This window comes from Tamandua tetradactyla, chromosome 17 (assembly GCF_023851605.1).
Source record: "Tamandua tetradactyla isolate mTamTet1 chromosome 17, mTamTet1.pri, whole genome shotgun sequence".
Lineage (NCBI taxonomy): Eukaryota > Metazoa > Chordata > Mammalia > Pilosa > Myrmecophagidae > Tamandua > Tamandua tetradactyla.
Window position 1 is genome coordinate 44,462,292 of NC_135343.1, and position 23,224 is coordinate 44,485,515.

Consider the following 23,224-nt stretch of genomic DNA (forward strand, 5'->3'; position numbering starts at 1 on the left):
GGTCAGAATTCTTAGCTCAAAAGCTGGCACCAAAGGAAGCCCTGAGTATATAATTCCCATCCCGAGGACAATTCCTCAGTTCATAATCTTGAGGAAAGCTTTGGATGTCCATAGGTCTGTGTTGCTGCTGTTGTTTTTAGTAACAGCTTTATTGAGATATTATTCAGATACCATAAAATTCACCTATTTAAAATATACAATTCAGTAGTTTATAGTGTATTCACAGAGTTGTGCAATCATCACCACAACCGATTTTAGAACATTTTCATTCTACCAAAAAAGAAATCCTGCAGCCCTAGCTCTCACCCCGAACTTCCCATCCCTGGGCAACCACTAATCAACTTTCTGACTATAGATTTGCCTGTTCTGGACATTTCACATAAATGGAATCATACATGTGGTCTATTGTGCCTGGCTTCTTTCATTTAGCGTAATGTTTTCAAGGTTCATCCAAGTTGTAGCATGTATAAGCACTTCATTTATTTATATTGTGAAATAATATTCCACTGTATAGATATACCACATTTTACTTAATTTATCAGTTGATGGGCATTTGCGTTCTTCCCGCTTTTTTGGCTAACATGAACAATGCTGCTATGAATATTTGCGTGCAAGTTTTTATGAGGACATATGTTTTCATTTTTCTTGGGCAAGTACTTAGGAGGGAAATTACTGGGTCACATGGTAACTCGATGTTTAATCTTTGGAGGAGCTACCAGACTGTTTTGCAATGCAGTTGTTTTCCAACCATTTTGCATTCCTACTTGTATTGTATGAGGGTTTCAATTTCTCCACATCCTTGAAAATATTGGTTATTTTCTTTCTTTTGTATTTTAACCAACCTAAGCAGGAGTACAGTGGTTTTGATTTGCATTTCCCTGATGACTAATGATGTTGAGCATCTCTTTATGGGGTTATTGGATATTTGTATATCTTCTTTGGAGAAATGTCTATTCAGATCCTTTGCCCATTTTTTAATTGGGCTGTCTTTTTTATTGCTGAGTTACTAGTTCTTTATATATTCTAGATACAAGTCCTTTATCGGCAATTTGTAATTATCTTCTCCCATTCTGTGGGTTGTCTTTTTCTTCATGGTATCTTTTGAAGCACAAAAGTTTTTCATTTAAATGTCAATTTATTTATGTTTTCTTTTGGGTGTTTTGGTTGGTTGGTTGGTTTTGGTATCATATATAAGACACATTTGCCTAATCCAAAATCATGAAGATTTATATCTATCCTATTGACTTCTGGCCTCCTTTGTTTTAAGTCATCTGTTAATCTTATCGGGATTCTCTTGCATGTGGTGAGCTGTTTTTCTCTTGCTGCCTTCAAAATTTTCTTTGTCTTTCTCTTTAGCATTTTTGCTATAATATGCCTGGGTATGGATCTCTTAGCATTTATCACCTTGGAGTTTATTGAGCCCCTTGGAAGCACAGATTGTGTGTGTGTGTGTGTGAGTGCGCACACTTTTAATCAAATTTGATACGTTTTCAGTCATTATTTCTTCAAATATTTCTTTTGCTCCTTTCTCTTGATTCTCCTTCTGGTATGCATTACATATATGTTAGTGTGCTTAATGGTATTGCATATTTCTCTGAAATTCCATTCATTTCTCCATTCTTTTTTTCTCTCTTTGCATAGTCTCTATTGATCTATCTCCATGTGTGCTGATTCTTCTGCCAGATCAAATCTACTCTTGAGCCTTTCTAATTAATTTTTCATTTCAGTTATTATACTTTTCAACTCCAGATTTTCCATTTGGTTCTCTTTTATAATTTTGATTTATATTTTCTATTTGATTAGATGTTGTTATTAGACTTTCCTTTACCTCTTTAAGCATGGTTTCCCTTAGTTCTTTCATAATGGCTGTTTTGAAGTCCTGGTCCATTGTCTTTTCTCTCTCTCTTTCTCTTTTTTTTTCCTACTTATGGGCTACACTTTTTCTTTTGCATGTCTCATCACTTTTTTGTTGTTGAAAACTGGATGTTTTAGTTCATGTATTATAGCAATTCTGGATATTGATTTCTCCTGCTGTCCCTCCCCTGTGGTTTGTTTTTTTGTTGTTTGTTTAGTGTCTTGGCTAGACTATTTTAGTGAAGTCCATTTTCCCCTTAATGAGAGACCTCTGATAGGGCTTTCAGGGGGTGTAGCTTTGTGCAAGGGCATGGGCCCTCTGAGATGGTGATGGTTTTAACAGGACTCTTTTCTGTTTTCTTTGCTTGATTTCTCTGTAAAACTGTCAGCCTCAACTTGTGTCACACCCAGCTTTAAGGCTTCATTGATTGCCAGTTTATTGCTCCATTGTTTTCAACAGTGCCCTAAAGCATAAATTGCTCTGTGGCCTGATCTCAGTAAACTCTTTGGTCACTAAACTGAGATAGTTTTTGAAGCCAGTCGTTGAAGTTTGTTCTGACCCCAGAAGGGCTCTTCTTTTTTAAAAAAAAAAAAAAGCTTTTTTTTATTAATTAAAAAAAATTAAAAAATTAACAAAGAAGGGCTCTTCTTAAGCTGTCTCTATCCCTAGTTCTCTCTGGTAAATTAGACGGCCTGCAGTTTAGGTAGTTGCCTTCAATTGTTTACCATCCCAAATCTTCATTGTTTTTAGTGCACTTTTAGGCTTTAAAAACAATGCACATGGCAGCCTCTCCTGGCTTCCGCCTTCTGTTGAAGTCTTCACTGACTTTCACCTTCTGGCTGCTGCCTCTGACTGTTTTTCTCTGTCTGACTTTCACTCTGTTTATAAAGGCCTCCAGTCACCTGGATTAAAACCCAGTCTGACTCAGCCGGGCCACACCTTAACTGAAGTAACATCTTGAAGAGATCTTATTTACAATGGTCTACACCCACAGGTTCTGAAGTTTAAGAACATGTTTTTTTCTGGGGTCCGTGCTCCAAGACACGATAGAAGGTGTTTTTGCTTGCTGGGCTACAACAAATAAAACAAAGTGGGCTGGCTTCAACAACAGGAATTTATTGACTCACAGTTTTGAGGCTAGGTAGAGTCCAAAACTGAGGTGTCAGAAGATGATGCTTTCTTTGCAAAGTCTGCAATCTTCTAGGGCTGGCTGCCTACAACCCTTGGGTTGTTTCCCTGCCTGTTACACAGCGACGGCCTCTCCTTTCTCTTCTGGGTTGCGCTGATTTACAGCTACTGTAAAACCTTGTAGCTTTCTCTATGTCTGAATTTCTTCTACTTATTAAGGTCTCCAATATTACAGATTAAGGTGTCCCCTCATTCAGTTGGGCCACACCTCAACTAAAATAACATTTTCAGAAGATCCTACCCATGATGGGTTCACACCCACACAAATGTGGATTAAGGGCATGTCTAAAGTGGGATACATATTTCAGTCTACCCCAGAGGTGAGCCTCCTGAACTGCTCCTGAGATATACCCTCCAACTCCAACACACACCCAGGGTCCTGTGGTCGCCGTTAGAACCCTAACAACCTAGCCACAGCAGTAGCTTGCAGAAATCCTCCCCTCCCCCACCCCCCAGAGAACCTCAAAAACCTCAGCACTGCCCATCCTCATTCTCATGCTTCTATTAATTTGAAGCCTGTTACTGAGGCCCCACCTGGAGCAGTTAACCAGTATGGAGTTGGTGGTTTTTAAGGTGCTTAGGAGGGGCTTTGACTCCTGACCACTGCTTAGGGGAAACAGGGGAGTTGTGTTTCTGGGTGGAGAATCTGCATTTTTGTCCCTCTCTGCAGGTCACTGTGGTCTCAAAGAGACTGTTAAGGATATGTTGATGTCTTTAAAACCCCCTTACCCTGTACCAGTGAGTGTGAATGTGACCTTACTTGGAAACAGGGTCTCTGCCGATGTAATCAAACTAAGACGAGGTCATACTGAATTAGGGTGGGTCCTAATCCAGTGTGACTGGTTTCTTTATAAGAAGAGAAGCAAAGGTCACAGAAGGAAGACGGCCATGTGAAGACAAGGCAGAGATTGGAGTTGTGCTACCACAAGCTGAGGATTGTCTGGGGGCACTGGAAGCTGGGAGAGGTCAAGAAGGACCCTCCCCTAGAGCCTCTGGAGAGACATGGGGCTGCCAACACCTTGATTTACGATTTCTCACTTCCAGAATTGCGAGAGAATAAATTTCTGTTGTTTTAAGTCTCCCCACCTTGTGGTACTTTGTTACAGCAGCCCTAGGAGACTAATGTAGAGATCTTCCCCTTTCCTTCTTATATTGTCCCCAGGGAAATGCCTGGGGTGTAGAGGTGGTGAGAAGTAGGATGTGTGGTCAGGCATACGCAGAGATCTCAGTAGCCCTTTTATAAACATGGAGTCATCCCTCCTAAAAGGGGTGAGAATGTGGATGGCTCAATAAGGTTCAACATTAATTCAACAAACATTTATTGCCTGGCTACTATATATTATAAAAAGTCAAAAGGGAAAAAACATTGATAACAAATATATATATATAAGGTTACTATGCTGATACGTTTTATAAATCAATAAGAAATACATTAAGACCCTCAAAGAACAACATGAATTAAACAATTGTCTGAAGAGAAAAACACTGATAATTAGTAAATGTACTTTTTTGATGATTAGTAAATGTAGTTTTAAATGTTTAACCCTAGCCGTTAGTCAAAGAGCCAAATTACAACAAAACACCATTTGCCCTACCAAATTAGCAAATGTTAATTAAAATCATGATATCCAATGCTACGGATAGTTCCTTATTTAATAGCAAAGGCTGCATAGTGCTGACTCTGCTAGCAGTGTACTCCTTGCTTACACCCCTCACTCCATTTACCTGACACAGAAACTAAGTCCCGGAACTTACCCAAGTTGGATGGGTGGTTGGGTGGGCAGTTTCCATCCTTCACTACAGGGGAATGTGCAGTGAATATAAAACCTTCCTGGGGTGGTTTGGATACACATATCAACAGCTAAAAAGTGTTCATTTCCTTTCACCTAGTAAGTCTACTTTCAGGAATCCATCTGATGAAAATAAGATTAACCAGCCTTGTTTGGGTGGGGCGGCGGCGGTGGTGGTAAAATGACAGCGCATCCATTATGATGCCTGAGGTATGTTTGCGTCATAATGCACGTTTAATGTGTGCAATGACAGCGGGAGCTAGCTCATTATAGACACTAATGCAAAGTGAAATAAAAATGGATCGGTGTTTATCTATCGCTGGAGACTGATTACTGTCGACGGTGGGATTGTGATTAATTTCCTCGTTGTACTTTTCTGTTTTCTATAACTGGCACGCTTATAATGAGAAACGAAAGGGAAAGACCCCTTTTGTTTGTTGTTTGTGTGTCCGATGCTGCGTTTCCCAGACGGTGGGCCTGGGCGGAGGCGGGTGGGGGGCTATTGGCTCCGGAGAAGCTGGTGGGGTGGGTCCCCCGGAGCCCAGGGGCGGGAGCGCCCGCGAAGGCGCCCGGGCTCTGCCCCTGGAACTAGGGAGGCGACCAGCCCCTCGCGGGCCTGGCAGACGGCTGAGCCCGATACGAACGCCGAACGCCGGGGAGGCGGCGGCCAGCAGCGGAGGAGCGGCTCGGGGGTCGCGGCGGGCCTCGCAGGTCTCTCCGGAGCCGAGTTCCAGCCCCCGCCACGGCCTGTGCGGGCGCGCGCGGGGAGAGGGGCGGGGAGCCGGGTCTTGCAGGCCCTCCGGGCGGATGCAGGCGGCGGAGAAAGACCCCTCGAAGGCCTGCGGGAACGGCTCGGTGTCCAGGTAGCCCGGGGTGCGCCCTGGGCACCTCCCCGCGCTCCGGGAGGCGCAGGGCCTGGAGAGGGCGGGGGCAGAGGCCCTGGCCCCCCTCCGTAATTGCCCTCCGTTGCAAGTGACCCCCTCTCAGCCACGCGGGCGCCTCTCTCCCCAAGGGGTCTCCCCTAGGGCCCCCCTTCCTTCCTCACCCGTGTCTTCTGCGTCCACTGTAGTCCCAAGGAGTGTGACCGGGCGGCGATTGGGAGCGGCTATGAGTTGTTCGCAGCTGCAGTGGGCAACGTGGAATGGCTGCGCTTCTGTCTGAAACCCGGCCGTCGGGAAATAGTGGCTGATGGCAAGGTGAGGCCTTGGAGGGTGCGGGCAAGGACCCAAGTACAACCCCCAACTCCCCAACCCCACAAAGACCTCCTCATACGTGGTCATCTGGCGAAGGTCTGTCCCTTCCCATGTAAAGCATCCCAATTCACCTTTTGACACTGGGAGGGTCATCTGGGGGCAGCGAGGTAGGATGAGCTGATGGGCACACACCAGGGGCAGGTGAGCAACTCCCTGCCCCCTCCCCTCCCCCCCCCCCCACACACACAGGGAGGAGGTAAAAGGCAACCTCAAGAAGTGGCTATTATAGTTTAGGTTGTAGATCCTGGGGCTCCAGTTCCTGCTCAACCTCCCGCACCCCTCCCCTGGTGCCCACAGGGCTTCACTGCCATCCACTTCGCAGCCCAGCAGGGCAAGCTAGCATGCCTGCAGGTCCTGGTGGAGGAGTACAAGTTCCCTGTGGACCTGCCCACCCACAGTGGCCAGACCCCCTTGCATCTCATCATCCATAGAGCCAACAAGACCATGGCCCTCCCCTGCCTTCGCTACCTGACCGAGAAAAAGGCAGTCCTCAACCCGTGAGTCCAGACGGCAGCCGTGGGGTTGCCTAGAGACGGGCCGGATAGGAACTCGTATTCCATGGAGGACAAGCGGAAAGGTGGTTTGGGGGTGTCAGAGACTGGGTCCCACACGGTGTATGGGTTGGGAGATTGGGATTGGAGGGAGAAGAGACCTAGTCATGTCCCAGCTTTACTTGTTTGCCAACAGTGGGACCTTGGGCAAATCACTTAACCTCTAAGCCTCAGTGCTGTGGTCATCAAATCACCTTGAAATCACCTCAGAACTTTAAAAATACCAAAGCCTGTGTTCCAGTCCAGAGGTCATGACTTAATTGCTTGGGGTGTGGCCTGGACTTTGGAATGCTTAAAAGATCCCCAGGTGTTTCTACTTTGTGGCCAGTTGGGGAACCAGTGCCCCAGAGTTTGCAACTGATGTGGGGAGGATGGTGGTAACTTATCTTGTGGGAGATTGTGAGAAGTCTGGAAAGTACGTAGCATCAGTGTTCAAAATATTTATTAAGCATGTACTGTGCGCCAAACACTGTGCCAGAGTTGGGGAATACAGCAGTGACAACACCCATATGGCCCTACTGCAGAAGTAGACAGTAAATTAACCAACTTATCCATGACCAAAGTAAGGACAGTGTGTTAAGTGATCATGCAGGTGCTGAACACCTCCAAGGACTGAAAGGCTCGAGAGTGATCCAGGTTTGCACAGAGCCAAGGGCAGTTGCACCAGGCAGAGGTAACATCATGAGCAAAGGTCATGAGTGGGAAGAATGGGGTGAGGGCAGAGGAGGAAGTCGAGGAGGAGACGGGGTTGCGATCATGCAGGCTTGGCCATGGCAAGAGTGGAGGGTTGAAGGAGCTCCACCCCACAGTAGTGAAATCGCAATATCTGAGGGTAGGACACTGGTATTTTTACAATGTGCTGCTAGATTTGAGATTCAAGGCACTGGGTCCTAGATGCAAAGCTGGTTTGCCTACCTAGCTAATAAACAGATGCCCTTTATCCTTTTTTTTTAAATCCTTTTCTCCCCTGGTGGGGCCCTCCACAGTCAGACATGCAATGGCTACACCCCCCTGCACCTGGCAGCCCATGAGGGCCTGCTGGCCTGTGTGAAATTCCTGGTACAGAGTGGTGCCAATGTCCATGCCCAAGATGCCATGGGCCGCAAGCCTATCGACATCTGCAAAATATGGAACCACCGTGCCTGCGCCCGGTGAGTGTGTGAGAGCCACCCTCAGCCTGCTGTCCTCCTCTATCCCTCCCAGCACTTCCTCAAAGGCCCTCACCCAAGGCTGAGCCTTTAAGAGGAGGGTCTGGGAAGCCAGGTTGACTGTCTTTTGTAAGCTTGGGAATAAGTCTGCCAAGGAGACCCCCTGCCCAGAGATATAGCTTTCCACAGGGCCTCACCCCTTTGGGTTGAGTACTGCCCTCCTCTATTGCCCTGGGGCCCCTGGCTCCTCAGCAGAAGGGTGGTGATGAGGCCATCGGACACTTTCCTCTCTAGCCAGAGGGCCCCTGGGAAGTTGGGGTGGGTCACCTTGCTCACTTGTGTCTGGCAGCTCCCTTCCACCTCCAATCAGGCCCTCAGCAGCTGGCAGTCTTGACACTACAAGACTGTAGCCTCATTTGATGCTCAGTCACTGTATGATGACAGCCCTCACCTTGGCACCAGGTTCTTGAAGGATGCCATGTGGAAACGGGACAAGAAAGACTTTGCCCATGAAATGGAGAAACTGAAGAAGCTCAAGCACCAGCTGGCCCTCATGGAACGGAGCTACCTGATTCAACAGCAAGTAAGAAGTAGGGCAGGCAGGGGCACCGGGTGTCAGATGTTACCCAGTGGTGTCAGCAGAGGAGGCTGTGACCCATATGACTGGCTAGAAGAGAGATTAGAAGCCCTCCCACCCAGAAAAAGCCTTTTTTCTTCCTCATAGTTTGACTGAAAGCCTTGTCCTATAATAGAATGCAAATACAGCATAAATGAGCAAGTATACATGGAGCCCTGTCTCCTGCTGGATGAGAAGACTCTCTGAGACCCAGGCCTTACCTTTATTAGGGTCTACAGACACTGAGCACTCACTCTGTTCAAGGCACCGGCTAGACCTGGACGCTCCAGACCCGCAAGGGGCTTGCAGACTAGTCGGGGAGGCAGGTTTCATTCCCATAGAGGAGGAGGGTGCCCCAAAGGGACAATGCTTGAGAGGAGTTTTTAAAGATGGGCAGCCGTGGGTCATGTGAAGAACAGAAGGGCTGACCCGGCAGAAGGAGGAACAACCCTGTAGAAAGGTGTAGAGGCATGTGGGAGCATGGGGTGTGCAGAGAAGTGCAAATTCAGTAAGGCTGGGGGATCGGTTTTGAGTTGGAAATTGGCAGGTGAGAGATTTGGCAGGGGCCCAGATCATGCAGGACCCTGGCTAGGAAAAGAAGAGTAACTGAAGGATTTAAGCAGATGTAATTACATAGGATGCCAGAAATGGAAAAGCCAAGAGGAAGGTGTCGGGCATCATTAGTGAAGTCCAGAGGTAGGGAAGGCTTCAGGGTGGGCTAGATCTACCACTCCAGCTCTGATCCACCTCTATTTCTCTCCATTTTTCTCAGCCCTATACATCTCTGTTATCAGTGTCATCCAGTCCTCACAGTCCTTAAGTGAGCTCCTGTGACTCTAGACTTCCCCACAAGCCCTTGCAGACCCCCCTCATTGCTCACTGGCCTCAATTGGATTGTGTGTCCATTCTTGTTCCAATCGCCAAAGCGAAGGGAAAGCCATATGCTGACAGATTTAGGTCTGACACAAGGCTGGTGGAATTAGTTTGCTTGGCTTAGCCTAATCAGAGGCTACCTCTAAGAGCTGGGTCAATTTCCAAACCACCTGACTGCTCAGCAATCGAGTTTGGGGAGTGAGACACAGAGACAACAGGTTAGGGGACAGGGGATGGGGAAGGTGGTTCTGTGATGAAAGGTTGAATTTCAACTCCAGTGGAGGCAAGGACAGAGAGAGCCCAGCCTGGAGAGCCAGCCAGTTGTATCCTTTTCTACATGACTTCTCATGTAGAAGCCAGTCTAGATTTGCTCCATCCAGTTTCAGGCATTCCACACCTTTCCGCATTCCCCTACCACGGCTCAAGGATGCAGTTTGTACTTTTCATTGCCTTTCCCCTAAACAGATTAGAGACACTCTTGGGGCAGGACATGTCTCCACTATCAGACTGGACACTCCTTGGGGTGGGAGGCTTGTTTCCCCTATCAGGCTGAAGGTCTCCCCTGTGGGAGAGGCTTTGTTTCCTCCATCTGCCCAGGGACTCTCTTAGGACAAACATTGTTTCTTCCCCTATCAGAACCAGGGCTTCCAGTAGGCAGGTGTATTTCCCAGCAGACTAAGGACTGGGGCGAGGACTGTATTTCACCAATCAGACGGGAGGTTTCCAAGAGCTATAATCACAAAGCAGCCTTCCCCAGGCAAAGGGGAGCAGCTCTCCACTCTTATGCCCTCTGTTCTTGTAGAAGGAGTACAGAGGCCTGGCTGAAGCCAATTTCAAGAAGTGGCTCCATTCCAAGCAGCTGCCCCCAGGCCAGCTTCTGCCCCTTAACACAGAGCAGAAGCCCAGTGCCCTCCCTAGGGCCTTCCAGTCCTTCCTGCAGGGACGCCAGCGACGCCAGGGGCGGCCCACACTGCAGCCCATGGAGGGGCTCCCACCCATCTCCAGGCCGCCTACGCTCCTGCGGCCCAGTCGGTGGAACTTCAGCAACAACCCTGCCAGATTCCCCATCACCCAGATAGGCTGCCCGCTGGGCATCCGCCTTGGCGTGCAGCCGGACCCCAGCCACGAGCAGGACTTCCTCGGCTTTGTGCAGGTGAAGCCCGACGGGCGCGGCGGCGCACTGCTGTGCACCGCGGACGGCCACCAGGTGGCGCCCGCGCTCCGGTTGCCCTTGGAGGTGATGGTCCACGAGCTGCACCCGTCGCTGCGGTGGTCCAGGATGCAGGCGGCTCAGGGCTTTTGCCCCGTCAGCATGAGGCATGTGCCCCGGAAGCGGCACCTGGGCGACGACACCTTCTGGACTGACACCCTAGCCATGAGCCTGCGGGAGACGTTTGACGAAGCCTTCCTGGCAGCCCTGCGAGCTCACCAAGGGCTCCCTGCTCTGCCCTCCCCCAAGATCTGCCCATAAAGTTATTTTGGTAACCTCTCACCCTGAGGCTGCCCAGTGAAGGCTGACGTGTGGCGATTCCATGCTGTGGACCCGGCTTCTCACTCTCAAGCTCAAGGATAGGCGCCCTCTGCCCCCTCCAAAAAGGCCAGACCCTTTATCTCCACAAAGAAATATATGGGACCCTCCAGGGAATCCACATTAGGACAGGGACCCAGGGCTGAGTGGGTATTACAGAAATGATATTTTGACCTCCCCATTGCCCCTTCTCCCTGTCCACCAAGGAAAAGGCTCCCAGGATGGAGGGACCACTGGTAACTTCTGCCTCTTGTTCAGACTGAGATCCAGAATAGGGTGGGGGACAGCCAATCTGTGCTCCTGGCATGGTTTCCCTGTCACTATGGGCTGCCATCCCTCATCCCAGCTGCCACTGAGGGTTCTAAAGTTCCACAAGGAACAGCTGGCATATTTAGGGAAGGGAGGCTCTGTGGCTTCAGTTTGAGACTATGAAAGCACCTCCAGGAAGCTGTCCTGGATCCCTTGCTATCCCCTGTATATATTGCTACAATTCATTCATTAAACAAACATTTATTGAGTGCTTTCTATATGCCAGGCACCAAGCCAGGCACTGTTGACACAAAAATTAAGGGACAGTCTCTGCCCTCAAGGAGCTTACAGTCTAGTAGGAAAACAGACCATTAAGCAGGAAGTAATCCTAAAGTGGTCTGTGTGGTATGCAGGGAATGGGACTGCCAGGGTGCGTCAAAGCTTCTCACAGGACGTGAAATCTCTAGGTTGAGACTTGAAGAGAAGTAACCAGGGGAGCAGACGAAAGGAAAATCAAAGGGCAAGAGAGAGCCATGGCACCTCTACATACAGGGGGCTGGAACTCAGAGTGCAAGACAAGTGATGAGGCCAGAGAGGCAAGCTGGGGCAGGACAGCACGAGTCTCACAAGCCACGCTATGGGGTCTGGACTTTATCCTGAGGGCAGTGGGCAGTGATGGAAGGTTTTAAGCAGGGAAGTGACTTGACCAACTCTGCCATTTTGGATAACTCTGGCCATGGTATAGAGAAGGAGGAGGCTTTCATAATAATCCAGGTAAAAGTTGATAGTGAGAATGGCTCAAATCAAGAGATGTTAAGGGGGTAAACTCAAGCATTTATACAGATTGGATGTAGGGGACAGAAAGAGAAAGCTGGAAGAGAAAGCAGGTTTCCAGTCAACTTCTGAGTGATCTTGGGACCAGAGTAAGTATCCAGAGGGGCCAGTTTTGCAGAGGAGCCACAAGTACCACATGGGCCATGAACTTGAGTTGTCTTGGTACCCAGAAGGCAGCAGAACTGTGATTCAGAAGATATCAATTCCTCAGCAAAGAGTCCCAGAGGGAGGCAGAGACAAAACTGATGATATACCCCATTGTGCATGGGGTGAGTGGAGGAGAAGCAGCCTACACAGGAGACTGGAAAGGGCAGCCAGAAAAGTAGGAATGTGGTGCCACAGAAGCCAGGGTAGTGTGATGCAAGAAACAGCGGGTGATCAGCCAAGGTCAGATGCTGCAGAGATCCAGTGAGATATGAAAAGGGCCCACTGGACTTAGTACAAGGCCACTGGCAACCCCCTTGAGCACTGGCAATGGAGTGAGTGAGGTGGGCAAAGCCATCTCATCAGGAACAAAGAGACCAAGGAAGAGCAGGGCTAGATATTCAACCACTGGTGAGGATGACTTTTGCCTCCGGTGTTCTCTAGCTTGCCCTTGTCAACACAGAAGAAAAGCATCTTATTCCTACTAAGAGAAGACAAGAATGTTCTGCTCCTCCCAAGGAAAGGAGAAGGCTGGCAATTTTCTGAGAATGGGACATCCTAAAGTCCAGGAAATACGGGGCTATGGTGGGCCTTCTGGCAAGATGTAGAAGAATGATTTAAAAGCACAGAGGGTTTTCCCAATGGCTTAAAGGTACCAGATGTGTACAGATCATTCCACACCTGCCAGCCTCACTCTGAGGTATAGGATGTGGCCAATAATGGCTCTCGTGGGAACTTCACCTATTAGGTACTGTTGAGTACTTGCAAGGCACTATAGTTGGGAGTGCAAGGTCAACAAATGCTGGTCTGTGCCGGAAACTGGCTTGCCTTCTTGGAAGGCTGAGTACATCTCCCAAGGAGCCAAGAGCACACAGAGAGGGCCAACCCTTGTGTGCTCCTACAGAGACAAACGGCATTTCCCACCAGCCCCAGTTCTTCAAAATTAGACTGCATCCCAGGCTGCCTGAAAGCCAATTTTTATTTTCAGTTTCCCTTGGAGCCGGAGATAGGATTCAGCCAGAAACCACCCCTTTTCTCCAGGGGAAGATTTATAAATAGGATATGCAGACGTTCTTCTGAAACCCTAACCCAGTCTTAAACTGTCCCATTGCCCACCCCTTCTTGAACAGTCAAGGAGCCTTGGGGAAAGAAAATATGGAAGAAAAGGGAGGGGCCTAAGAAAGGCTGCCTCCACCCCCACCTTCCACCCTGACCAGGCTCTGTCCTCACCCGTGCCCCCTTCCCAGTAAGGGCCACAAGAACAGTCCCTTCAGAAGACAAGGCTGAAACCCAGAGAAGGAGTCACTGGAGCAGAAAAGTCATCGGGTCCAGGGCAGAAGGTCAGCAGGAAGAAAGGAAGATGAACTTGCAGGGTATTAAGGCAAACAGTGCCACCTAGAATCTTTATTCAAATGGGAATCAGCACTTGGACAAAAATACCAGTTCAACAGCAAAAACTATTTATCTTCTCTTGGAAGAGCCAGGCCATGGCCCCTCCTCAGGGCATCTGCCCAGAGAACTTGTTGCTGTCTGCTCTCCAGCTTCATGAACTTCACCCTGCCTGCCCTGGCAGAGCCAGATGCCTCCTGACTCACCACGGAAGCGTAAGGGGAGGGCCGTGGGGGGCTCGGCTCCTGAGCAATCAGCTGGACCACGGCCTCCCAGCTAAGCAAGCTCTGCCACCCTCCCTGGTGCCCTCTGAGGTTACAGACTCCAGCAGTGCCGCGTCTGAGCTGAGCCAGGCCCCTCGAGGAAGGTGGGGATGGATGCTTCAGGGAGAATCAAGGGGAGGGGGGCCAGGGCTGGAGAAGGTGCCCTCATTTAGTGCAGAGGCCCAGGGACCCAATTCCTCCTGATCTGGCCCCCGCATCCACTCCCAGCCAAGGGGGGTCAGTATATCTTCTGACGGCTGGGTAGAATAGCCTCTTTGATGAAGGAGAAGACAACCAGGATCCCTAAGCGACTGCCCCGCTTGCCTTTGGTGAAGTAATTGGAGACCACATCATCTGTGGAGACACAAGCAGGAAAATGGGTGTGAGTGCATGTATGCGTTTCCCCCACCCACAACCCATGTGTCTCCATCAAAGGGCTCAGGCCTTGCTGGCATCCCCACCTTGGTCCCTTACAAACCCCTTCTCACCTCCTGGCTGCATTGTGGAAGGCAGGACGTTCTCCCCAGCCGACAGTGACACAAAGAACGCAAATGGGATTATCCACAGGCAGAAAGTGAAATAGGCCAGGACCTGGCAACAAGAGAGACTGAGTAGAGGATGCCCACAGAGGTGCCAAGGCTGGGTTGGGTATGGTTATTCTGTGTCTTAGAGGGGAGGTCAAGAGAGCATGGAGGGCTGCACACCTGACCTCTGAAGGGGGCCAGGACGTGGGGAATCAGGGACGTGGCAATCCTCAAACAGAGACAATTCAGTAGGGGAAAGGTGGAGGCTTAAGATGACTGAGTGTGGCCATACTCCCCTAACTTCTTCATGTTGGAAAAGGGCTGTCAACAATATGGGATAGGGGAATGTGAGGTCTGGGGCAGACAAGGCCACCCAGGGCCCCTTCCTGACTCTTAGGTGTTAGGCTGGAATCCTAGGCTGAGGGACCCAATGGTCTCACTGGGGGACAGCAGTGCTCTCCCTGCCACAGCCAAGGGCTCCCTCCTGTTCCTCATACACACTGCTTTCTAAAATCTAAAATCATCTGTATTATATTTTTTAAACATATAATTCTTCAATAGACTCAGAGATCCATAGTTTACTTAAGTTCACAAAGCACATCATGCACATCCCCTTCACTCCCCCGTCCCTGTTAATAGTTTGATGAACTGAACACTTCTCACCTCTGAGAATGGATAATACTCCTCTGCAAAAAACTGAAACGCTAGGTAATGATTCACCACCACTAGCCCTGTTGAGGAAATGGGGAGTTAGTTAGTTAGGGGCATAACCTTCAAAAGACCCCTGGGAGTTGGGGATCTTAGTCCTGACTTTACCCCTGGCTCAGAGGAGGGCTCTGTCCAAGCACACTATTCTCCAAGACTCAATCTCCCATCTGTAAAATGGGGAGAATCAGCCCCAACTTCCTGACAACAGAGGGCGTTGAAGAATAAAATTAGAAGAAAAGAGAGCTCTCTGGATGTTATAAAAACGAGACTCCAGTGTTACATAATCCAAAGCGTCATGGTGATTAACCTAGTTTGTAGTGGACCCGAGTCCTGAAAGCTCTCCCGAGGGCAGTGGGTGGAGGGAAGTGATGGCTGTGCAGATTAGATACCCCCAAGAGAGTCTACTCCAAATGGGGCACAGGGAAAAGGCCTCCTCAAACACAGATCTCATTCCACAGAAATAAAAGGGCAGTCTGCTAGATGCTTTGGGATTCAGCCTCAGGGTTCCTCAAAATTCTGGGGGTAGGGGGTCCTTCCCCATCATACCCCAGGCACTCTGGTCTGAACTGGTATGTTCTGGACCCACAGTTCCTTAGTGTGCAGCCAGATCTATGAAAGAGAGAGTGCAGCTCTGAGCTTCTGGGGACAGAGGTCTCTTAGAGACAGGTGAGTTGAAGAGCAGGTCCTGGGAAAGACACGGACCACCAAACTGAACCCCTTACACACATCTCACAGCAACTGCCATGTCTCTTTTCTCCTCTCTTGCCTCTCCCCTTCTAAGGCAAGGATCACAGCTCTGCCATGCCTAACCACACTGTAGAGCTAAGTGATATCACAAGATGGGATGGTATCTGGTGCCCACAAAATCTTTTGGGAAAACTCCGGTGTCTAAAGAGCCAGGCAGGGAAGTGACAAAAGCAAACCAGGAAAGCCTGCTGCTGGCGGGGAGGGGGGCAGGGGCAGGCAGGCAACTCCTCCCTGGGAAGATACAGGTGGGCCTGGTCTCCAGGGAAGGGCAGCCCATGCAAACCCCTACAAAACAAATTATTTGGCAAAATCACACATTCAGAGAAGAGAGCAGTCATAGCTTTAACTCTATGCCCTCCATGTAGATAAGCTTCTTTTTCCAGTTTCTCCCAGAGAAACAGAAAAGTAACTCTACAAAACTTCAACTCCATCTGATACCCTGACCAAAGGCCATGGCGACCAGCAATGACTAACAGGAGAAATGTCAGTCTTGGTCATCAAATACGTTCCAAAACCTTTTCCACAGATAGCTATAAGCACCTACTATGTGCCAACTGCGTCTCCCAGCAGTTTTGTCGGGAACACAGCATCATCTTGGAACAGACAGAGAAGCTAAGACCCAGAGAAAGGAAGTGACTCCCTAGGGGGAGAAGTGGAGCAGGGGCAAGGCAAAAAGGCTGAGATCCTCCAAACACAGTCCTTTTGTCTCAGCCCCAAGGAAGCTGCCCGCACGACCAATGAGAATGAGACTAGAAGGGGCTGCCCTTCCGACACGCACCTGAGGCACTCACAGCACCAGGCTCAGGAACAACCAGAAAATAAAGCTGCCTCCCGGGCCAGTGTCCACTGGGGGGCTCACAGCCCCAGGAGGCTCTAGACTTGATCATGACTTTGGGCCACTTCTGGCTTTCCCTGGTCATGGGGCTTTTTTGTTGAAGCTGTGTCTACTCTGCCTGAGGCCTTACGGAGCCAACCCACAACCTCTTCCTTCCCAAGCCCTTCTTCAAACTTACATTTCCCTTCCTGCCTCATCACATTTCAACCCCCACCCCAGCCTCAATTTTCTAGTCACTAGAGCCAGAGTGTGGCCGAGGCTTCTCAAGTGTGAGAACCCTAATCCACCCAACCAGCCTGGCCTCCTGGAGGCCTCAGTGGTTGGCCTCCTTTCTCTATAATCTGCCCTCGGTGCCCAGGACTGAGTTGAGTCTATCCTACCATCTCAGCTGCCTCCCCTCTTCTATCCCCTCTTACCGCATGACAGGATGAAGTTGGGCGAGGTCAGCAGGATGAAGGGGAAGGTCTGGAGGAGGCCAAAATAGACGAGGTTGGTGAAGAGGCCCACGCCAATCATTAAGGTGGGGAAGCGCTCAAAGACGTACAGGCAGATCAGCACAGCCGTGGAAAACTGAAACAACCAGAGGCACACAGTGCAGGAAGCCTCCTCCAGGCAGCCTTCCTGGACTTGCTAATCCCCAGTCCACTTTGGGCTGCACTAGATTGTCTTTTTCATGCTTCAATCTCTCCTTGTTTTACGGTCATAGGTCCAGCCTCAACTAAACACTCAGCTTCCAAACAGCAGCCTTTCTTAATGTCATTTCTCCAAGTTTTTTTCTGATAGGAATCCACAGTGAGAAAAACATTTTACATCATGATCTGACATATATATATAGATACATATGATCAAAGTTTGAATTTCAGTTCTGTGCCTTTAAAAAAAAAATGCTGATCATGACTGAACTGATTATACACTCCAAGTAATGCATCATGCCTGGTCTGGAAAACACTGTTCTGAAGGACTTAGTTGTCAGTGCTTAACAAATGACAGTTGGTTGCATGAAGGTCTAATTCCTGAACCAATACCCACCGCTAGACCTCTGAACCCAGAGTGGAGAGCTAGTGCCTTGTCTCCACCACTAATTCCCAACTCAAGACCATGCCCAGAGTAGAAGAGGCTGCTGACACCATGTGACTTGAGGAGCATTGGACTCCTGTTCCAATGTGTCCCCTGACTCCTAGCCTTCCCTGCAGCTGGCCAAAATCTATTCACGAGCAGTCACATGGCTTAGCCAGCAAAGGCAAAGACTGTCTTCAGGAAGAGAAGCGTCCCATGAGACCTGGGAGAGAAGGACCAGCCCCAGTGAAGGTGGTCCCCTCTTAGGACAAATCATCTGATCCGTTTAGAAAGAGGGTGGTGAACAAGTGCTCCAAACTGGCTGTAAAGTTACTCTCCATTTAAATGTGTGAGCAGATCAAGGGGCTAGAGAAAGTGAAAGACAGGCAAGCAAAGACAAAGCCATATACTGTTGTCAGAGAATGTGCACTCAGCTGGCACCTTAAGGAACTATGTCTATAATGAAGACCAAGAACGAGGGGTATAATGAAGCAGTGCCACTTAGGGAAGGAGGCTAGGGAAGACCTGGGGCCAGAAGTCAGGGTACAGGGCAGGGAGACAGGGGTGGTACCCTCAGGAAACAGAAGGGCCAGAGGTCTCATTATCCATGCCAGTGGGGAAGGGGAGTACCAGAGAAAGATGCCACTTACCCAAATCATGTATTTTATGATCCTGCTGGTGGCTACGGTGTATTCTTCTATCAGTTCTGCCAGGTAATAGAGTCCAGCGGCTGCAGGAAAAGGGAGAAGTACACGCAAAGAGAACATTAGCCAGGGAGGGCCACGCCTACCATCCTGGCCATCCCTTCCTTGCAGCTGGGTCCCCATCAATCCTTTATGACCTGGAAAAGGTCAACATATGTGAACTCTGTACTTTGGACACAATGCTTCTGTAAACCTCAACTACTATTAGAAAAAAAGTCTATTGAAAAAAAGAGAGACAGGTGCAAGAGAGAAAGAGAAAGAATCTAACACTGATGTGTTGCCCTTCCAAGACTGAAGAAGTTAAAACTTCGTCAGGGCAACTAAGAAAAGATTTCAGTCAACTAAATAGAAGCCCACGTTTGCTGCCTCTGCACAATACTAACCTTTGGCCTAGATAAACGGAATTTCACTCACTCATTCAATAACTATTCGTTGGGACTGAGTATGGGCAGGCACTGGGCTGAGTGCTGACGATACAGTAGAACAAAACAGACAAGGCCCATTCGCTGATCCAGTTTAGGGGAAGTGGGTTGGAGGGCAGTGAGTAGAGAGGGGAGTCAGACGATCCCAGCGAGACAAATACCATTTTGCTACTTTAGGGAAAGTATGGGGCATCGCTGGAACATCAAATCTCACAAAGCTTCCCGAAGAAGGAGAAAATTCAATGGAGATCAGGAGTAGAAACTGGCCCGAAGGAAGTGTCAAAAGCAGAGCGCACAAGTAGTAAGGACCAGAGGCTAAAGGGCAGCGGTAGGTGCTGGGGAAAGTTCGGTGCGGTCTGCCCGCAAGGGAGAGAGAGGCAGCGGTTGGCGGTTCGCTGGCAGGCGTAACTAAGGAAGCCACTCCCGGCACTGATGGGGAGGACCTCTGTGACACTTGGAAAGATCCGCGGTCAAGCCGGGGTGCTGGGGTCAGCAGGACCGGCAAGACCTGGCGGGACGTGGGGGTGGGGTTGCGGGCAGGAGCGGCCAAGGCCGGGAGCGCCGGGCAGGGGTCACCCCGGGCCGCCCAGCAACACCACGATGAGACCCCCCTGCGAGCGCAGATGTCGGGTGGGACCGGCGCGGGCCGGGGTCGCGCACTCTCACCGACGGCCAGCGTGATGAAAGCCACCTGGATGAAGAGCGACAGCCAGCTCAGCACGTACATGAACCACATGGCGCCCCAGCCCCGCCCGCCCCCGGACCGCCGGGACGGGCCTGCGCGCTTCGGCTCCGGCGACAGGGAGCCGCCGCCACCGCCGCCGCGTCCCCGCCCAGCGGACGGCCGGCGGACCGTGCGCCGCCGCCGAGAGGAGCCCGGCCCGAGCGCCGCCGCCGGCCATGTCCGGCCTAGCGCCGCCTGCCGGCAGGGAGGGCCAACCGCCGCTGCCCGTGTGGGCGCCACGCTCGCCAATCACCCGGCTCGGCGACTGCAGCCCGGGGCTGGCGAGACGGCTCCTAGGGGCTGGGGAAAGCGCTCGGAATGCAAACTCCGGTGCCCCCTGTGCACTCCCTCGCCAGCCTGGATGGAGGCTTCAGGGCGGGGGAGCGCTGTCTGAGCATTCTCCAGCAACCTTTGGCCGGAAGCCTCCTAGCGGATTGTCCCCATGGCTTTTTCTTGCTCCCGCGTAACAAGAACAAAATTACATGGGTTCCTAGCATGTGCCAGGCACCGCGCTGAATGCCGTATGTTCATGACAGAAATTGATCCGATAATGTAGATCATTTTATGGATGAGGAAGCTGGTGCCGAGAAAGGTTACTTTACCCCAGGTCATACATAAAAGAAGCGGTGATGTCAGGAGTTACGGTGCCTGGAATCGGTCATCCTCAGCCCTGACTCTCTTTGTAGGCTGGGTTTGGGATGCGTTCCTCACCCTTGTATCACCAGCACCTCGCCCAGTGCCGGGCAAGTGCCCACGGGGCGCTAAATGCATTTCCTGCACACCTGTGGGGGAGTTACTGCGGGGGCACGAAGAACCGGGCAGTTCTTGTCAAGAAGTCCCCATCTAGTGGCCGAGACTGGCATGCAAAATAGTGTATGTATAGCCGGGGCTCCTAATCTTTCCTGTTGGATGTTTGGTATTCTCTTAAACTTTTATGCATAAAAATAAGTACATAAAATTACAAAACAATGCAATTATATTGAAATACAGGTAACCAAAATATTTTACCCAAAAGTGCACTTCTTTATTAATGCAAAACATAACAGATTTAATGGAAAATTTAATAATTACCTACCATAATGTCAAAGTAGAGGTGAACATTAATGATATTTCAAGATATTTCCAATCACATAAGGTAAGATGTGAGTTCATTGCCTGCATTGGTAGTGGAAGGAAATATTACATTTCAGAGGTCAGTGACAATAAAGAAGAAAATTTTTTTCCCTTTTGAGTTTCCATACTCCTTGAATTTGTCTCCCTGAATTATATCTGCTGACCTCCCTAGATCCTAGTTAAGAACTCTTGAGAGATATGTATAAGGAGCAGCTGATACCACATTTGCAAGACTCTTCATTGGGCGTCGTCCTGGGTCAGGGTCAGTGAAGTCTGCAGGCGTGACTAACCACGCTGTGTTCTGCATCAGCGCCAAGAAGCCCATCCTGGGGCTGGGCACCTGGAAGGCCCGTCCAGGCAAAGTGACAGAGGCTGTGGAGGTAGCCCTTGATGTTGGGTGCCACCACAATGACTGCGCCCATGTGTACCAGAATGGGAGTGAGTTGGGGTGGCCTTCCAGGAGAAGCTCACGGAGCAGGCGGTGAAGCGCGAGGACCTCTTCATCGTCAGCAAGCTTTGGTGCCCACGCCATGAGAAAAGCCTGGTGGAAGGAGCCTGCCAGAAGACAGTTAGTGACACAGGCGGGATGACCTGGATCTACCTTATTCAATGGCCTACAGGCTTTCAGACTGGAAAGGAAATTTTCCCTTTGGATGAGACAGGCAATGTAATTCCTGGTGACACCGATTCTATGGCCACGTGGGTGGCCATGGAAGAGCTGGTGGATGAAGGACTGGTTGAAGCTATTGGAGTATCTAACTTCGTCTCCAAATCAGGAGGATCTTAAATAAACCTGACTTTTTGGGCAGGCCACAGTGGCTCAGTGGCAGAGTTCTTACCTGCCATGCCGGAGACCCGGGTTCGATTCCTGGTGCCTGCCCGTGCAAAACAGAAAAAATGACAACAAAAAAACTTAACTACCTGTAACATTAAACCTGACTTAAAATATAAGCCTGCGATTAACCAGACTGAGTGCCACCCATACCTAACTCAGAAGTTATTCCAGTCCTGTCCGTCCAAAAGGCATATTGGTGACTGCGTATAGTCCCCTTGGCTCTCCTGACAGCCCTGGCCAAGCCTGAGGACCCTTCCCTGCTGGAGGATCCCAGGATCAAAGCAATTGCAACCAAGCATAGTAAAACCACAGCCCAGGTGCTGATCCAGTCCCCCATACAGAGAAATATGGTGGTGACCCCCAAGTCTGTGACACCTGTATGCATCGCTGAGAACTTTCAGGTCTCTGACTTTGAACTAAGTAGTGTGGATATGACCATTACTCAGTTACAACAGAAATGGGAGGGTCTGTGTCTTGGTGAGCACTTCTTTGCACAAGTATTACACCTTCACTTCTGAGTTTTGAAGCTGCGGATGCTGGCTCTTCCCCATGTGACCTGCTCTCCTGTTTTTCCTGCCTCCTTCTTCTTGCAAGCCTTGTGCGACCCAACCCGAGCTCCTCAGCAGGGCCTTAGCAGCCTCGAGACTAACCCAGCTGAAGGCTGGGGTATAACGAGCAGTGTCTGTGTGTGGATTCGAAGTCTTTTCCGGTTTTCTTTGCCCCCTTTTTTTTTTTGTTTTGCCCAACTAGGAAATCCAAGTTGAATACCCCTTTCTGACTAAGGAGAAAAAAAATGTATAATGTCAAAATGTGCCACTAATTGTTGGGTTTGGATTGCTTGGAATTAAGTTCCTTTCAGACAAACTTCTTGCCTCGAATAAAAAATGTTTTTGTGAGAAAAAAAAAAAGTCTCTTGATTGCAGCCACTGTAAAAGACTGAAAAAACAGCCTAAATGTTCATTAATAGGAGACTGGTTAGGTACATTTTGGTGCATCACCAAACACAGCCATAAAAAAGAACAAGAAAAAAAAAAATGAGAACGTCCTTTATGTAGTCATATAGGAGGATCTCCTTTTGAAAAAAAAAAGCAAAAGGATGGGGAGAAAGAACCTATATGCACATATATATATATATTTTTTTTGTATAAACTGTCTCTAGAAGGGTGCACTAGAAAATGGTGACATTGCCTGCCTTCTAGGAAGAGAACTGGGGGCCATGAAGGAGGAATCAAGAACTGTGTGTCTTTTTGTATCCTAAAACATTTAACTATATTAATATATGTAAATGTATTATCTATTCAAAAATAAAGTTTAAAATTAAAATGTTCATAGTACGCTGGACCTGCTAGGATGCCTCACATTCCCTGTTAGTTGCCCAATCCTGGTGAGAAAAGCCACTGCTGATGTTGCCTTGCAGGCGAATTGGCTAATGTTATCCTGTGAGGTGGCCCAATAGGGGTGCTCCATGCTCTCTCTTAAAGAGTTTGGATTTGCAATGCAACGCATCAGTGAGTAGAAGCACAGTAAACCCTCCATTGGCCTTACTTTTTCCTCAATATTAGCCTCCCAGGAAGAAGAAAAATATAAAAGTCTCTCCCAACTCTCCCAAGAATTGTAGATGAAAGAAACTTGAGGCCCAAAGAGGTGAAGTGCCTTCATCTATGACTGAGCCGGGGCTGGGCACACCTCCGTAGGCTTGAAGCCAAATGGCTCTGGGAAACCAGAGCTGGGAGTGGCAATTCCCTAGGCAGCTGGAAGGGAGAAGCCAGGAGTTCCTGGACCAGTAAAGAAGCAAGCCAGAGGTGCTGGCTCACCTGGGCTCTGCAGTGCAGAGCTCCGGGAGGCTCCTTCGAACCCATTCTTAGGGCTGGGGTT

General features: G+C 49.4%; 2 protein-coding genes, 1 long non-coding RNA gene and 1 pseudogene across 4 annotated transcripts; 2 read left to right on the forward strand and 2 right to left on the reverse strand.

Annotated features, from left to right (window-relative positions):
• Window positions 1-2,951: 2,951 nt before the first annotated feature.
• Window positions 2,952-5,017, reverse strand: LOC143660979 (uncharacterized). The gene is made up of 2 exons (XR_013164361.1): window positions 4,799-5,017; window positions 2,952-4,303 (listed from the first exon to the last, which is right to left on the reverse strand). It is a non-coding gene; the product is annotated as an uncharacterized LOC143660979 (long non-coding RNA).
• A 14-nt stretch (window positions 5,018-5,031) lies between these two features.
• ANKRD53 (ankyrin repeat domain 53) lies at window positions 5,032-10,786 on the forward strand. The gene is made up of 7 exons (XM_077134735.1): window positions 5,032-5,043; window positions 5,302-5,696; window positions 5,903-6,029; window positions 6,384-6,583; window positions 7,624-7,788; window positions 8,248-8,368; window positions 10,077-10,786. The coding sequence occupies exons 1-7, from the start codon at window positions 5,032-5,034 to the stop codon at window positions 10,743-10,745; spliced, it is 1,689 nt and encodes a 562-aa protein (XP_076990850.1). The 3' UTR covers window positions 10,746-10,786.
• Window positions 10,787-11,296: 510 nt separating this feature from the next.
• TEX261 (testis expressed 261) lies at window positions 11,297-19,484 on the reverse strand. 2 transcript variants are annotated; one of them, XM_077134502.1, is made up of 6 exons: window positions 19,344-19,484; window positions 18,202-18,281; window positions 16,912-17,065; window positions 14,869-14,936; window positions 14,170-14,272; window positions 11,297-14,035 (listed from the first exon to the last, which is right to left on the reverse strand). In XM_077134502.1, the coding sequence occupies exons 1-6, from the start codon at window positions 19,411-19,413 to the stop codon at window positions 13,920-13,922; spliced, it is 591 nt and encodes a 196-aa protein (XP_076990617.1). In that variant the 5' UTR covers window positions 19,414-19,484; the 3' UTR covers window positions 11,297-13,919. The 2 variants fall into 2 exon arrangements, with proteins under 2 accessions (XP_076990617.1, XP_076990618.1); XM_077134503.1 differs by lacking the exon at window positions 19,344-19,484 and adding an exon at window positions 18,670-19,273.
• Window positions 19,412-21,669, forward strand: LOC143661148 (aldo-keto reductase family 1 member B1 pseudogene; annotated as a pseudogene).
• Window positions 21,670-23,224: the final 1,555 nt, after the last annotated feature.